The sequence below is a fragment of the Trachypithecus francoisi genome, unplaced genomic scaffold (assembly GCF_009764315.1).
Source record: "Trachypithecus francoisi isolate TF-2019V2 unplaced genomic scaffold, Tfra_2.0 Lachesis_group17, whole genome shotgun sequence".
NCBI classification, from domain to species: Eukaryota; Metazoa; Chordata; class Mammalia; order Primates; family Cercopithecidae; genus Trachypithecus; species Trachypithecus francoisi.
Genome location: NW_022681462.1, coordinates 81,905,080 through 81,921,840, shown reverse-complemented (window position 1 = coordinate 81,921,840; position 16,761 = coordinate 81,905,080). Strand labels below are relative to the sequence as shown.

Sequence of the window (16,761 nt, the reverse complement as noted above, 5' to 3'; positions counted from 1 at the left end):
CTTTGTCTCTTTTGATCTTTGATGGTTTAAAGTCTATTTTATCAGAGACTAGGATTGCAACCCCTGCTTTTTTTTGTTCTCCATTTGCTTGGTAGATCTTCCTCCATCCCTTTATTTTGAGCCTATGTATGTCTCTGCATGTGAGATGGGTCTCCTGAATACAGCAGACTGATGGGTCTTGAGTCTTTTTCCAGTTTGCCAGTCTGTGTCTTTTAATTGGAGCATTTAGTCCATTAACATTTAAGGTTAATATTGTTATGTGTGAACTTGATCCTGCCATTATGATATTAACTGGTTTTTTTTGCTCGTTAGTTGATGCAGTTTCTTCCTAGCCTCGATGGTCTTTACATTTTGGCATGTTTTTGCAATGGCTGGTACTGGTTGTTCCTTTCCATGTTTAGGGCTTCCTTCAGGGTCTCTTGTAAGGCAGGCCTGGTGGTGACAAAATCTCTAAGCATTTGCTTATCTGTAAAGGATTTTATTTCTCCTTTACTGATGAAACTTAGTTTGGCTGGATATGAAATTCTGGGTTTAAAATTCTTTTCTTTAAGAATGTTGAATATTGGCCCCCACTCTCTTCTGGCTTGTAGAGTTTCTGCCGAGAGGTCTGCTGTTAGTCTGATGGGCTTCCCTTTGTGGGTAACCCGACCTTTCTCTCTGGCTGATCTTAAGATTTTTTCCTTCATTTCAACTTTGGTGAATCTGGCAATTATGTGTCTTGGAGTTGCTCTTCTCGAGGAGTATCTTTGTGGTGTTCTCTGTATTTCCTGAATTTGAATGTTGGCCTGCCCTACTAGGTTGGGGAAGTTCTCCTGGATGATATCCTGAAGAGTGTTTTCCAACTTGGTTCCATTTTCCCCCTCACTTTCAGGCACCCCAATCAGATGTAGATTTGGTCTTTTTACATAATCCCATACTTCTTGCAGGCTTTGTTCATTTCTTTTTCTTCTTTTTTCTTTTGGTTTCTCTTCTCGCTTCATTTCATTCATTTGATCCTCAATCGCTGATACTCTTTCTTCCAGTTGATCAAGTCGGTTACTGAAGCTTGTGGATTTGTCACGTATTTCTCGTGTCATGGTTTTCATCTCTGTCATTTCATTTATGACCTTCTCCGCATTAATTATTCTAGCTATCAATTCTTCCACTCTTTTTTCAAGATTTTTAGTTTCTTTGCGCTGGGTACGTAATTCCTCCTTTAGCTCTGAGAAGTTTGATGGACTGAAGCCTTCTTCTCTCATCTCGTCAAAGTCATTCTCTGACCAGCTTTGATCCATTGCTGGCGATGAGCTGCGCTCCTTTGCAGGGGGAGATGCGCTCTTATTTTTTGAATTTCCAGCTTTTCAGCCCTGCTTCTTCCCCATCTTTGTGGTTTTATCTGCCTCTGGTCTTTGATGATGGTGACGTACTGATGGGGTTTTGGTATAGGTGTTCTTCCTGTTTGGTAGTTTTCCTTCTAATAGTCAGGACCCTCAGCTGTAGGTCTGTTGGAGATTGCTTGAGGTCCACTCCAGACCCTGTTTGCCTGGGTATCAGCAGCAGAGGTTGCAGAAGATAGAATATTGCTGAAAAGCAAGTGTACCTGTCTGATTCTTACTTTGGAAGCTTCCTCTCAGGGGTGTACTCCACCCTGTGAGGTGTGGGGTGTCAGACTGCCCCTAGTGGGGGATGTCTCCCAGTTAGGCTACTCAGGGGTCAGGGACCCACTTGAGCAGGCAGTCTGTCCCTTCTCAGATCTCAACCTCCGTGTTGGGAGATCCACTGCTCTCTTCAAAGCTGTCAGACAGAGTCGTTCGGGTCTGCACAGGCCTCTGCTGCTTCCCCTGTTGTTTTTTAGCTGTGCCCTGTCCCCAGAGGTGGAGTCTACAGAGACAGGCAGGTTTCCTTGAGCTGCTGTGAGCTCCACCCAGTTCGAGCTTCCCAGCGGCTTTGTTTACCTACTTAAGCCTCAGCAATGGCGGGCGCCCCTCCCCCAGCCTCGCTGCTGCCTTGCAGTTAGATCGCAGACTGCTGTGCTAGCAATGAGGGAGGCTCCGTGGCCGTGGGACCCTCCCGGCCAGGTGTGGGTATAATCTCCTGGTGTGCCCATTTGCTTAAAGCGCAGTATTGGGGTGGGAATTACCCGATTTTCCAGGTGTTGTGTGTCTCAGTTCGCCTGGCTAGGAAAAGGGATTCCCTTCCCCCTTGCGCTTCCCAGGTGAGGCAATGCCTCGACCTGCTTCAGCTCTCGCTGGTCGGGCTGCAGCAGCTGCCCAGCACCGGTTGTCCGGCACTCCCCAGTGAGATGACCCCAGTACCTCAGTTGAAAATGCAGAAATCACCGGTCTTCTGTGTCGCTCGCGCCGGGAGTTGGAGACTGGAGCTGTTCCTATTCGGCCATCTTGCTGCGCCCCCTGTGTGCGTCATCTTATTTCATCCTGACAACAACCAGCCACATGAAGGTAGATACTTTGCATCCACTCCATTTTACAGAAGAGAAAAGTGAGGCTTGAAGAGGTTATGCAACTTATCTAAAAGGTTGACAGTCAGTTAGGAGCCAAGTCAGGACTTGAACATAAGCTCTGTGACTCCAGAGACCCAGTTGTGTTTAACTGTTGTGTGTTATCATATTACTAAGAAGCCGGTGACCAATTGATCTTGGTGTGTTTGTGTGTGTGTGTGTGCGTGTGTATGTGTGTGTGTGTAGTCTTAATGTTGATCTGTTTTTGCTATGTGTCATTTTCTTTACTTAGCTTAAGTTACTTGTAGTCAAGCATTAAACGAAAAGATTTCTCAGCATTGAGTTTGATTTTGGGTGGGTGTGTTTGGGCTGTGCCCAGTACCTGGGTTTTATATTCTAGAGATTCTAGAGAACATACCTGCTCTATTGGAAAGCAGCATCTGGAGCTGGGCTGGCATGGCTGGCATGTTTGTATTTGCAGGATTGAGAAGCTGGAGAATGAAGTTAAGACCAGCCAGGACAAATTTGATGAAATCACCTCAAAGTGGGAAGAGGGCAAGCAGAAGAGAATTCCCCAAGAGCTGTGGGAAATGCTCAATACCCAACAGCTGCACTGTGCTGGCCTCTTAGAAGATAAGAACAAGCTCATCAGCGAGTTACAACAGGCAAGCGGCCCGGGCCCTCCAGCCCAGTCACTGGGGATCTGCCTGGGATTTAGCTGGGTTATTGGTTTGCTTTTCCTGAATGGAAAAATGTAGAAACCTTTTACTTCATTATTTAGAATCCTGTACAACTCATGTTATAAACTTTTTCTTTTTTTCTTTTTATGATGGTAAGAAACACATAACATTAAATTTGCCATCATAACCATTTTAAAGTGTATAGTTCATGGGCTGAGTGCAGTGGTTCATGCCTATAATCCCAGCACTTTGTGAGGCTGAGGCAGGCGGATCACTTGAGATCAGGAGTTTGAGACCAGCCTGGCCAACATGGTGAAACCCCATCTCTACTAAAAGTATCAAAATTAGCCGTGCGTGGTGGCACACGCCTGTAATCTCAGCTACTCGGGTGGCTGAGGCAGGAGGGTCGCCTGAACATGGGAGGCAAAGGTTGCAGTGAGCCAAGATCACGCCACTGCACTCCAGCCTGGGTGACAAAGCGAGTGAGACTCCGTCTCAAAACAAAAAACAAAAAACTATAGTTCAGTCATGTTAAGTATACAGCATTCAGATGCAGCAGATCTCTAAGAACTTTTCGTCTTGCAACATGGAAACTCTATGCCTCTCAGACACCGATTCCCTCTTCCCCTTCCCCCTAGCCCTTGGTAATCACCTTTCTACTTTCCGTTTCTGTGATTTTAACTACTCTATTAGATACTTCCTGTGAGTGAAATCATACAGCATTTGTCCTTTTGTGACTAGCATATTTGGCTTAGTGTGATGGACTTCATTGTAGCACGTGACACGACTGCCTTCCTTTTTAAGGCTGTGTAGTATTTCATTGCATATGTATACCACATCTTGTTTTATACATTATCCTGTGAATGGATATTTGGGTTGGATTTCACCTTTTGGCTATCATGAGTAATACTGCTGTGAACATGGGTATACACATATCTCTTTGAGATCCTTCTTTGAATTATTTGGATGTACACTTAAAAGTAGGATGGCTGGGTCATATGGTAATTCTATTTTTAATTTTCTTAGGAACTTCCATACTGTTTTTTATAATGACTACACCATTTTACATTCCCACTAACAGTACACAAGGGTTCTAACTTCTCTGTATTCTCACCAACACTTACATCCTGTTTTTTGTGCTAGTTTCCGTGTTGATAGTGTGAGGTGATATCTCCTTGTGGTTTGGATTTACGTTTCCCTAATGATTAGAGATGTTGCGCATCTTTTTCATGTGTTTCTTGGCCATTCGTATATCATCTTTGGAGAAATGTCTATTTAAATCCTTTGCTTATTTTTAATTTGGGTTGTTTTTGAGTTATAGAAGTTCCTTATGTATTTCGGACATTAACCCCTTATCAGATATATGATTTTCAGTTACGATTTCCTGTTTCATATGTTGCCTTCTTATTCTTGATTTTTTTTTTTTTTTTTTTTTTGATGTGCAAACATTTCTGAGTTTGGTGCAGCCCCATTTGTCTATTTTTAATTTTGTTGCCTGGGCTTTTGGTGTCATATCCAAGAAATTATTGCCAAATCCAATGTGTAGACCCAGTTGTTAACACACAACAGTTAAACTGTTAAAAAAATGGCTCCTACATTTTCTTCCAGGAGTTTAATAGTTTTAGGTCTTTAATCAATTTTGAGTTATTTTTGTATATGATATAAAGTAAGGGCCCAACTTCATTCTTTTGCCTGTGAATATCCAGTTTTCTCAATATCATTTGTTGAAGAGACTATCCACCTCACCGCTGTATAGTCTTGTCAAAAGTCATGTGACCATAGATGCGGGGGTTTGTATATCATTCATTTACCATTTTGACCCTTTCAAAAGCCATTTGGTCATATACGTAGGGGTTTATTTCTGGACCCTCTAGTTCCCTTGGTCTATATATCTATTTTTATGTCAGTACCACACTCTTTTAATTACTGTTGCTCTTTGTAGTTTTTTTTTTTTTTTTTAGACAGAGTTTTACTGTTGCTCATGCTGGAGTGCAGTGGTGCAATCTCGGCTCACTGCAACCTCTGTCTCTGGGGTTCAAGCAATTCTTCTGCCTCAGCCTCCCGAGTAGCTGAGACTACAGGCGTGTGCCACCTTGCCTGGCTAATTTTTGCATTTTTAGTAGAGACGGAGTTTCACAATGTTGGTCAGGCTAGTCTCGAACTCCTGACCTCAGGTGACCCACCTCCCTCAGCCTCCCAAAGTGCTGGGATTGCAGATATGAGCCACTGCACCCAGTCTGTAGTATGTTTTGAAATCAGGGAATGTGGGGCCTCCAACTTTGTTCTTTTTCAAGATTATTTTGGCTATTTGGAGTCCCTTGAGATTCTGAATTTTACGAATTTTAGGATAGTTTTCCTATTTTCACAAAAAATAATGTTGGGATTTTGATAAGGATTGCATTGAATCTGTAGATTATTTTGTATAGTATGGACATTTTAACAGTATTGAGTCATCCAATTTATAAGCACAGGATATCTTCCATTTGTTTATGTCTTCTTTGATTTCTTTTAGTAATGTTTTACAGTTTTCAGTGTATAAGGCCTACTTGGTTAAGTTTATTCCTAAGTATTTCATTCTTTTTGGTGCTATGGTAAATAGATTATTTTCTTAATTTCCATTTTGGATTGGTCATTATTTGCATATAAGAATGCAACTGGTTAAAAATTTTTTAAACTTTTAATTTAATTTTTTTGAGACAGAGTCTCACTCTGTTGCCCAGGCTGGAGTGCAGTAGACTGATCTTGGCTCACTACAACCTCCACCTCCTGGGCTCACGTGATCCTCCTGCCTCAGCCTCCCAAGTAGCTGGGATTACAGCGTGCATCACCATGCCCAGCTAATTTTTGTGCTTTTAGTAGAGATGGGGTTTCACCATGTTGCCAAGGTTGGTCTCGAACTCCTGACCTCAAATTACCCACCCACCTCCACCTTCCAAAGTATTGGGATTACAGGTGTGAGCTACCACACCTGACTTTTTTTTTAAATTTAAAATTAAAAAACTTTATGGGTAGGTGTATATATTTATGGGGTACATAAGATATTTTGACACAGCCGTACAATGTGTGATAATCACCTTGGGGTAAATGGGGTATCCATCACTTCAAGCTGTGTCATTTCTTTGTATTACAAACATTCCAGTTATACACTTTTAGTCATTTTAAAATGTACAACAAATCTAGCTGACCTTAGTCACCCTGTTGTGCTGTCAAATACTAGATCTTATTCATTCTAACTATGTTTTTGTACCTATTAATCATCCCCATTCCTCCCCAACCCCCCACACTACACTTCTCAGTCTTTGGTAACTATCATTCTACTTTCTATCTCCACGAGTTCAATTGTTTTAATTTTTAGCTCCCACAAACGAGTGAGAACATGCAAAGTTTGAATTTTTGTGTGTGGCTTATTTCATTTAACACAATGCATTTCAATTCCATCCACGTTTTTGTATATGACAGGATCTCATTCTCTTTTATGGCTGAATAGTACTCCATTGTGTCTATGTACCACATTTTCTTTATCCATTCATCTGCTGATGGACACTTAGGTTGATTCCAATTCTTGGCTATTGTGAATAGTGTGAATTTTGATTTTGTGTCCTGCAACTTTGCTGAATTTGTTTAAGTTCTAACAGGTTTTCGTGTGTGTGAAATCTTTAGTTTTTCTGCATGTAAGATCATGTCATCTGTGAACAGAGATAATTTTAACTTCCAATTTTGATGTCTTTTCAAGTGATAAACTTTTAATTAGAAGTAAAAGCTTTGTCATAATTGTAGAATTATTAGCTATCTAATAGAAATATAGTCATGCGTCACTTAATGATGGGGATATATTCCGAGAAATGCATTGTTAGGTGATTTCATTGTTGTGAGAACATCATAACGTGCTTACACAAACCTAGATGGTATAACCTACTACATACCTAACTTATTGCTCCCAGGCTACAAACCTGTCTAGAATGTCACTGTACTGAATACTGTAAGCAACTGTAACGCAGTGCTAAGCAGTTGTGCATCTAAACAGAAAAGGCACAGTAGAAATACCGTATTATAATCCTATGGGACCACTGTCATATATGTGGTCCATCATTGACTGAAATGTTGTTACATGGCACGTGACTGTAGTATTTTTACAGCAAATGCTGTTCCAGAGTTGAGTCCTTAAAGAATGCAACTTAGTCTGTAGTAGATATGTTCCTGTGTTGGAACCTGGACATTAATTACTCAGCTGGGACACTCTAGGCTTTCTGGGAGCTTGCAGGGAGATTTGCAGCAGGTGATAACATTGAGGGGTTTGGTCCTGGGTGCTTGTTAAGAGCTTTGCATTGAGCACAGCCCATTCCACTCCATCTGCTGTGCTTTATCTCAGGCCTTCTAAGACTCTTCTGAAGCCACTTTCTCTTTGTACAGTTTATTATTATTATTATTATTATAGAGACAGGGTTTTACTCTGTCTCCCAGGCTGGAGTGCAGTGGTGCAATCATGGCTCACTGTAGCCTCCACCTTCTGGGCTCAAGAGATCCTCCCACCTCAGCCTCCCAAGTAGCTGGGACCACAGGCATGCATCACCACATCTGGCTAATTTTGTATTTTTTTATAGAGACAGAGTTTTGCCATACTACCCAGGCTGGTCTCCTGAGCTGAAGCACCTGCCTCAGCCTCCCAAAGTGCTGAGATTATAGATGTGAGCCACTGTGCCCAGCCCTCATTGTACAGTTTCATGTCCTAGCGTTGACAGATTCTGGTGAGAGGGGTCTAGAGATAGTGCTTGGCACCTCCTGCTCCTGACAGTTTGTGGCCAGCTTTTTCCATGCTTTTTTCTAGGAGTTAAAAACAAAGGATGACCAGTATGTGAAGGATTTGAAGAAACAGTCAGATGACATCTGCCTGCTTCTGGAGCGGATGGAACAACAGGTGAAGAATGTGATGAAAACCTTTCGTGAGGAGCTCTATAACATTGAGGTAACAGTGTGAAAGGACCTGGTTTCTGCTCTTGGGGGGCCCCTGGGAGGAGGTCTAGGTCTGTCCTAATGTTCTAAGGAGGGCCCTAGATGACTTCTCTGTCCTCTGATTTCTGTTCTGCTCTCAGGTTTTATTAATTTATTTACTCATTCATTCATTTGACAAGTACATATCAAGTGTCTACTATATGCTGTGGGCACTGTTCCAGGGGGCTAGGGATGCAGCTATGAACAAAACAAAGTTCCTGGTGGAGCCTGTATTCTAGTAGGAGGCAGCTAGACAATAAACAAGTTACTAAATATATTATTTCACAGGTGGTAATAAGTGTTTTGAAAGAAAATAAGACGAGCAAGGGGTTGGGGAATAAGAAAGGGGGATTAGCACTCCATAAGCATAAACCTTATATGAGGCATTTCTTTGTTTCTTTACGGCAGCTGGGGCAGACAGTGGTAAAGGGGAGTGCTGCATAGGATTCAGGAATCAGTATTTTGAATTTGAATGAAATGTTCAAGATTGAGATTGAGATTTAGCCCTTTCCAAGATGGAAGAGAGCCAAGAGGGTGGAGGCCTCTCTCTCTCTGGGTTGTTGGAGACTTATTTCTGCATTCCCAAACCTAACCCTTGTGAGCTTCATGCTGCCTTTGCTTCATGGGAACCCCAACCATGGCAACGCGTCAACGGTAGTCAGTTGAATTACACACCAGGGCCTGCCGTGTGACTGACAACAGGGGCACTGGCCTTTCTCCAGTTCCCTGCCTCTGATAATGACTAAGCCATGGGACTGTTGAAACATCTCCTCTCTGCATTCGGATATCGTCTTCATAACAGCTAATTTCCATGCAGCTCCTTCCATAGCCATTGGGTCTCATGAAACTTGGCAAGTCTGCATTTGAAATTGACTTTTACTCTGTGGTTGTTGGTACAGCATTTTTACAGTTACCTAAAAGTTCTTTGACACTGGTGGGACCTGCCCAATCAAAACAGATGCAAGAGTCTTTTCCCTTCTCGGTCATAGAAAGCATTTGAGGTGGAACGCCAAGAGCTACTGGCCAGTAATAAGAAGAAATGGGAGCGGGCCCTTCAGGCTCATAATGCCAAAGAGGTAAAGGGTGGAGGCTGTCAAGGGTGATCTGTGGGGTCTGGGTGATTTCTATTCTGACTGAATTCGCTCGCCTTTTTGTTTTTTTTTTTTTTTTGAGACAGAGTCTTGCTCTGTCGCCCAGGCTGGAGTGCAGTGACCCAATCTCAGCTCATTGCAAGCTCTGCCTCCCGGGTTTATGCCATTCTCCTGCCCCAGCCTCCTGAGTAGCTGGGACTACAGGTGCCCACCACCTTGCCCAGCTAGTTTTTTGTATTTTTTAGTAGAGACGGGGTTTCACCGTGTTAGCCAGGATGGTCTCGATCTCCTGACCTCATGATCCACCCGTCTTGGCCTCCCAAAGTGCTGGGATTACAGGCTTGAGCCACCGCGCCTGGCCTTTTTTTTTTTTCTTTGAGATGCAGTGTCACTTCTGTCGCCAGGCTGGAATGCTGTGGCACGATCTTGGCTCACTGCAACCTCCGACTCCCTGGTTCAAGTGATTCTCCTGCCTCAGCCTCCCAAGTAGCTGGGATTACAGGCATATGCCACCATGCTAATTTTTGTATTTTTAGTAGAGATGAGTTTCACCATGTTGACCAAGATGGTCTCAATCTCCTGACCTCGTGATCCGCTCGCCTTGGCCTCCCAAAGTGTTGGGATTACAGGCGTGAGCCTCCACGCCTGGCCGCCTTTTTGTGTCTTGAGTAGAACTGCTGTGGCTAAATACTACTGCACTTCCTAGCTAATCAGTGTGGCCTTGCAGATGGGGATTGGCTTTGTGGTGGTGGTGAGTACCACCCAGGCAGCTTGCCGTGTTTTCCATGGTCCCGTCACTTTCCCCTTTGTTTACTGGGTATCTCACCCAGCTGTGAATATTCGTGGCCCAAGGTGTTTTAAGACACATTTTTAAAGGGTGTGTTATTATCACTTTATTTCAGAGTTGTAAAGAACAAAGAAGTGACTCGACCAAGATCCAATAGACTTTTCAGAAATATAAACATCTGATTTCAGGGTCTGTGCATAATTTCTTTTCTTTTTTTTTCAGATATTTAGACTTCAAGGAGATGAGCTTAATTTCATAATGGAGCATTCCTCTTAGAGTTTCTGGAGTAATGACCCCATTAGGCAATACGAGCCAAGTCCTAAAAGCCTTGGGTATTCAGGACTTCTGAAAGCCACCAGACTCCCTGTGGAGCCATGAAACTTCCAAACTCTCCCCTGTGTCATGCTGGTCAGGCCATCCAAAGGATTGAGGTGGGGCAAGGATGGTCCCTAACTTTTCTCTTGTCTTCCTGTGCCTTTAGCTGGAGTATCTTACCAACCGCATGAAAAAAGTGGAGGACTATGAGAAGCAGCTGAACAGGCAGAGGATCCGGGATTGTGAAGAGTACAACACGATCAAGATCAAGCTGGAGCAGGATGTGCAGGTGCAGCAGCTGGTCCTCACTAGGGTGCCTGGGTGGCGGAGCAGATGGCCAATACCTGTGAATGTTTCCTATTTAGCAACTACCTGTGATATTCTAGAGGTAGTCCCTTCAGCACGTATTTATTAATCATTTGCCTTCTTTTAAATATTCATATCTGAAGGAGCTCATGTACAGGATATATGCAGAGAGATACTTTCTTTAAGAAACCAGTGGAGGTGAGCTAAGCATGGTGGCTTACACTTGTAATCTCAGCACTTTGGGAGGCCGAGGAGGGAGGATCACTTGAGACCTGGAGTTCGAGACGAGCCTGGGCAACATAGTGAAACTGTGTCTCAGCAAAAAATAAAAAGAAATTAGCTGAGCCTGGTAGCACACACCTGTAGTCCCAGCTACTCAGGAGGCTGAGGTTGGAGGGTCACTTGAGCCCAGGAGTTTAAGGCTGTAGTGAGCTGTGATCACACCACTGCACTCCAACCTGGGCAACAGAGCAAGACCTTGTCAGAAAGAAAGAGAGAAAGGGAGAGAGAAAGTAAGAGAGAAAAAGAAAGAAAGGAAAAGAAAGGAAAAGAAAGAAAGAAAGAAAGAAAGAAAGAAAGAAAGAAAGAAAGAAGAGAGGGAGGGAAGGAGAAAAGAAAGAAAGAAAGAAAGAAAGAAAGAAAGAAGAGAGGGAGGGAAGGAGAAAAGAAAAGAAAAAAGTAAAGAAAGAAAGGAAGAGAAAGAAAGAAAAACTGCCAAGATACTACAGAGGTCTGGAAGCCATTTTCTTCTAGCAAAGGAAAAATGTCCCTAGGGCAAGTTGGCTATGTCCAAGAGCCAAAGCTAGGACAGCTACTGCTAATAATGGCAGCCATCAAGTGAGTCTCTCCCATATTCCAGACACTTTAATGAACTCTAATCTTCATCACCAACAGCATTTTATACATCAGAAATCTGAAGCTTAGAGACAAAGCTGTATATCTAGTACACGATAAACCCTGGATTCAAATCCAGTTCTGTCTGGCTCAAAAGCCTATATTCTTCCCTTATTTCAAACAGCCCCTTGACTGATAGTTGGAAATTTCAGCGAGGCAAATTCTGACTATCAGAAAGAAACTTCTAAGAGTTAGAACTGTCCAATATTCAGAAGGGCGCGCCACAAAACAAAGATGGCTTTATCTCAAAATATGCAATGGCTGAATGACTGTGTCTGTCTTTGGTGTTGAAGAAGGATTCCTGCAGTAGTAGGAGGTTATTTCTGGTTTCTAAAGTTTTTTCCAAGCCCCTAGGCTGTTTCAATACCATTTAAAAAAATGCATCTCTAATTACATGTACATGTAATGTAACTGCATCTTAATATTCAAGTATGGTCTATTCATTTCAGTCTCTATGTGGAAAAAGGTGTTAGATGAAAGCTTTTCCACATAGCTTTTGTTAGAGTTTCAGTTCTTTTCCTATCACTTGATATCATGCAGTTAAATCAAAAACCCTATTAGGTTACAAATATATTTACTAGTCTTGAGAATTTTCCCAGGTCCTTCTCATACTAATGTCACAGATATGAGAGTTACTGACAGAACACTACAAGTCTGTAATACAATAGCACTCTTTCTGTGGGCTGTACATGTGATACAATTTTACTGAACATGGCTATTGTTAAACTTTCTGAATTTGTCTTGGTTCTGTGATAATTTATGTGACAACACTACGTACTGTTAGCCTCAGTGAGATATATGGAGTTTCATGTTCTTAATCCAATGTCCAAATACTTGAATGAAGCAAAAAATTCTAGGACATAGGGAGATCCTGAGGTGGGTGTAGGAGGTAGAGTAAGATCCGAGAAGTGGGGGGCAGGGAGGCAGGGAAACCGGGAGACCTGGCTCCGCTGGCTGTCCCTGTCCAGGTTGACTGACGGTGGCATGTGTGCAGATGGAGATATTTCAGGCAGAAAGGGGCACAGTGCCTTTGCATCATAGTTCTTTCCTGTGTCAGATGGAAACCGAGGCTACCTATACCACTTTCCACACTGTAACAGGGGGGAAAAATCGTCAAATCAGGGACTACCCATATGGCAACATGTAGAATGTTTTAGTAGGTTGAACTTTATCATAGTGACTCAAGTGTACTTTCACTAGACATTCAAGCCAAATGGCACTGATTTTTTTAAGAAGATGTAACACGCAGTTCAACGTCAAATTTGCTCTTCCCAACGAATGCATAACACTCTATCAATTCTAAAATATGGAACTAAAATTCTTGCAAACCACAAAAATGGGAAGGATACAGTACACATAGATTTGGATGATGGGTGAAGTACAAGAATTAAAAAGAAGTCTTACTGTTCAAGTGCTTACTGCCAGTAAAGGTCATGTTATTAATAGCAGAACAAAGAGAAGCCTGTAAACATTGTGTGCTTAGGTGGAAACTCCCTACCCCTGCCCACTACCCTAAAAGAAAACTGCTAGAAACATTTAATTCTTGATGCAGGAAGCAAATGTTTTTATCTGTAGGCCTTATACACTCATTTAGGATTGTAAGATGTTCAGCTCAAATTTAGGGGCTGCTACCTTTAATACTAGAATATTAATCCCCCCAAATTAAATGTTATTTATTTACACTATATTAATTTACATTATGCAAAGCACAGAGATTAGCAAAGTATAGCCCCTGCCCTCAAGGAACTTGTAATCTATTAAAGAAGAAAGCAAGCTACGGCCGGCCACAGTGGCTCACGCCTGTAATCCCAGCACTTTGGGAGGCCGAGGTGGGCGGATCATGAGGTCAGGAGATCAGGATCATCCTGGCTAACATGGTGAAACCCTGTCTCTACTAAAAATACAAAAAATTAGCTGGACGTGGTGGCAGGAGCCTGTAGTCCCAGCTACTCGGGAGGCTGAGGCAGGAGAATGGCGTGAACCCGGCAGGTGGAGCTCACGGTGAGCCAAGATTGCACCACTGCACTCCAGCCTGGGCAACAGAGCAAGACTCCGTCTCAAAACAAAACAAAACAACGAAACAACAACAACAACAAAAAAACAGAAAACAAGCTATACAAATAGTGTCAAAGAGAAAGAAATGGGGCAGAAAGGGGGAGCAAGAGTGTGGCCTGAGATGACATTGCCAGTCTTCGGGTTCCAACATGGGATCCTGCAGGCCCAGCTTAGGGTCGAGATTGGGGTAAATAGGCCCAGTGGAGTCTCTGGAGTCAGCAGAGAAGGCCAGAGGGAAAGGAAGGCTGTTTTAAATTTCCATCCTGCTGGCACATTGGTGGCAGCCTCTTTTCCTGAGCCCATGGGCAAGAGATGACACCCAAAAGCAGCTGTGGAGAAGCTTGTGCTGCTCCAGGACAAAGTGGGAAGGTGTTATCAAAACTTATGCTACCTTTACCATACAAGGACTTTTGTGGCAGATTAGACTGTAATCTTTATAGACGACTCATAAAACACAAACATCATGTTTTGCCGTTAGTCTTGGGAACATGAACTGCAACTTTGCAAAATATCTTTGGATAATTGAATAATAAGCACAGACATTTAGCAAAATCAATTACAGGTATTTTTAACTTTTATTTTAGGTTCAGGGTACATGTGCAGGTTTGTTATATGGGTAAACTGCATGTCACAGGGGTTTGCTGTACAGATTATTTCGTTACCCGGGTAATAAGCATAGTACTCGCTAGGTAGTTTTTTGATCCTCTCCCTGCTCCCAACCTCCACCCTCAAGTATTATGCCTCCACTCCTCAAGGGGAGTCTGGGAACAATGTCTACTGTTCCCCTCTTTGTGTCTCTGTGTTCTCATTTGTCCCACTTATAGTGAGAACATGCGGTATTTGGTTTTCTGTTCCTAGGTTAGTTTGCTTAGGATAATGACCTCCAGCTCCAGTTATCTTGCTGCAAAGGACATATTCTCATTCTTTTTTTTTTTTTAAACGTTTATGTCAAACCATATGATCTTGTTCTTTTTTTATGGCTGCATAATATTCCATGGTGTATATGTACCACATTTTAAAAACCCAGTCTACCGTTGATGGGCGTCTAGGTTGATTCCATGTCTTTGCTATTGTGAATAGGCTGCAATGAACGTATACATGCATGTGTCTTTTTGGTAGAATCATTTATACTCCTTTAGGTATATATCCAATAATGGGATTGCTGGGTCAAATGGTAGCTTTGTTTTAGGTTCTTTGAGGAATTGCCACATTGCTTTCTACAATGCCTGAACTAATTTACATTCCTTCCAGCTGTGTATAAGCGTTTCTTTCTCTCTCAACCTCACCAGCATCTCCTGGGGTTTTTTTGTTTTTTGTTTTTTTAATACTTTTTAATAATAGCCGTTCTGACTGGTGTGAGATGGTATATCATTGTGGTTTTGATTTGCATTTCTCTAATGATTAGTGATGTGGAGCATTTTGTCATATGCTTGTTGGCTGCATGTATGCCTTCTTTTGAAAAGTGTTGTTCATGTTCTTTGCCCACCCACTCCCCCCTGTTGCTCAGACTGGAGTGCAGTGGCATGATCTCAGCTCACTGCAGCCTCGACTTCCCAGCAGGCTCAAGCAAACCTCCCACCTCAGTCTCCCGAATAGCTGGCACTACAGGCACATGCCACCTTGCCTGGCTAATTAAAATTTTTTTGTGTGTGTAGAGATGAGTTCTCACTTTGTTGCCCAGGCTGGTCTCGAATTCCTGGCCTCAAGCAATCCTCCCTCCTTGGTCTCCCAAAGTGCTGGGATTGCAGGCATGAGCCACCATGCTCAGCCATCCGTATACATATTATTATATAATAACCTTCCTTGAAGAATGAAATTCACATGAGCGTGCATGTGATAGAGCTTTTGCATTTATAGTTCACATGCTCTTGTTGTATTGTAAATATAAAAACAATCCTATGGCCAAATAAGTCTGGGAAATGCTGTCTTAGAGATTTGCACCACTGCACTCCAGCCTGGGCAACAGAGCAAGACTCCGTCTCAAAACAAAACAAAACAACGAAACAACAACAACAACAAAAAAACAGAAAACAAGCTATACAAATAGTGTCAAAGAGAAAGAAATGGGGCAGAAAGGGGGAGCAAGAGTGTGGCCTGAGATGACATTGCCAGTCTTCGGGTTCCAACATGGGGACTGTTGCAAGGCCACGAGAAGAAGGAGGGCACCCTGGAAATCATCGGAGCAGACATTCAGGCACTCTGGGTCTCAGGGCCTCCACATGGGTCCGTTCCTGGGAAGATGGAACAGCCATTCCTCATCATCCCAAGTGGAGAGCAGTTCTGAAGACCCTCCTTCTCTGTGAGTGCTCATCTGTTCTCAGATGTTTACATCCCATGTGGAGCTTTTCTATTGGACTTTTGTGCCGAGCTGCCTCGTAGACCAATGGCCTCCCTTATGTTCAGTTCACGTGTGTCTGGTTTGTGTTCTGATTCCTAACTCACTCACGATGACCAAGGCTGGTAACATTTGAAGTGGCAGAGCTGGTTTCATTTGAGGAGTGGAGGCATAAATCATTGCACCTTTGCAAGAAGAGCTGCTGAGAATCCCTTTCCCAGGAGACATTCAGGGCTGTCCCTAGAAGGGGACAGGGCCCAAAGCCACTCAGCCTGGGACCACCCGGATAACTGCCATTGAAATGAGGCTGTGCTGTTGGCATCATCCATAGGTCCTTGGGGATACTGTGCAAGTCAGACATTTCAAAATTAAATTTTAAACAGGCTCAGAAAGGGTCCTTTGTAGTTGTAGTTGAAGCTTCTGGCAGCTCCCTGCCCTGCCTCAAGTTCCCTACCCAAGGGCCACGCCTGCACTTGGAGCTGCAGGGTCTGCCTGGCACGATGCTCAGTGCTGACAGAATGGGGTGAGGTGAGCACTTGCACCCGTGGCCAGTGGGAGCATAAACCATAGATTGCTCTTTGGAAAGCAACTTATTGAGAACTTTTGACTTAGTCATTTCACTTCTATGAATCTACCATAAGGAAACAAATTACCCCAAGAATTATATAAATAATTTGTCCCAGCATTATTTTATAGTAAAGAAAATTATTAAAAGGGTATATAACTATATATACACACACACATACAACTGTAGGGAAATAGTAAATTATTTTGACATGGTAGACATATTAAATATTTCATATATGATAAAACGGCATAGTATATAAAAGTATTCTAGCCTGTAATCCCAGCACTTTGGGAAGTTGAGGCGG

The 16,761-nt window shown here is 42.8% G+C and overlaps 1 protein-coding gene across 4 annotated transcripts in view; it reads left to right on the top strand.

The window, feature by feature from the left end:
- The window catches only part of DRC1 (dynein regulatory complex subunit 1), a 66,127-nt gene that overhangs the window by 26,652 nt on the left and 22,714 nt on the right, over window positions 1-16,761 (top strand). For all 4 annotated transcript variants that reach the window (XR_004428444.1, XM_033176315.1, XM_033176313.1 and 1 more), the window contains exons 4-7: window positions 2,919-3,102; window positions 7,943-8,080; window positions 9,096-9,182; window positions 10,466-10,588. Coding sequence is in view for 3 of the 4 variants with exons in the window: in XM_033176315.1 (XP_033032206.1) it covers window positions 2,919-3,102; window positions 7,943-8,080; window positions 9,096-9,182; window positions 10,466-10,588 (532 nt within the window). In the remaining variant the exon portion in view is untranslated. The remainder of the gene's footprint in view (window positions 1-2,918; window positions 3,103-7,942; window positions 8,081-9,095; window positions 9,183-10,465; window positions 10,589-16,761) is intronic.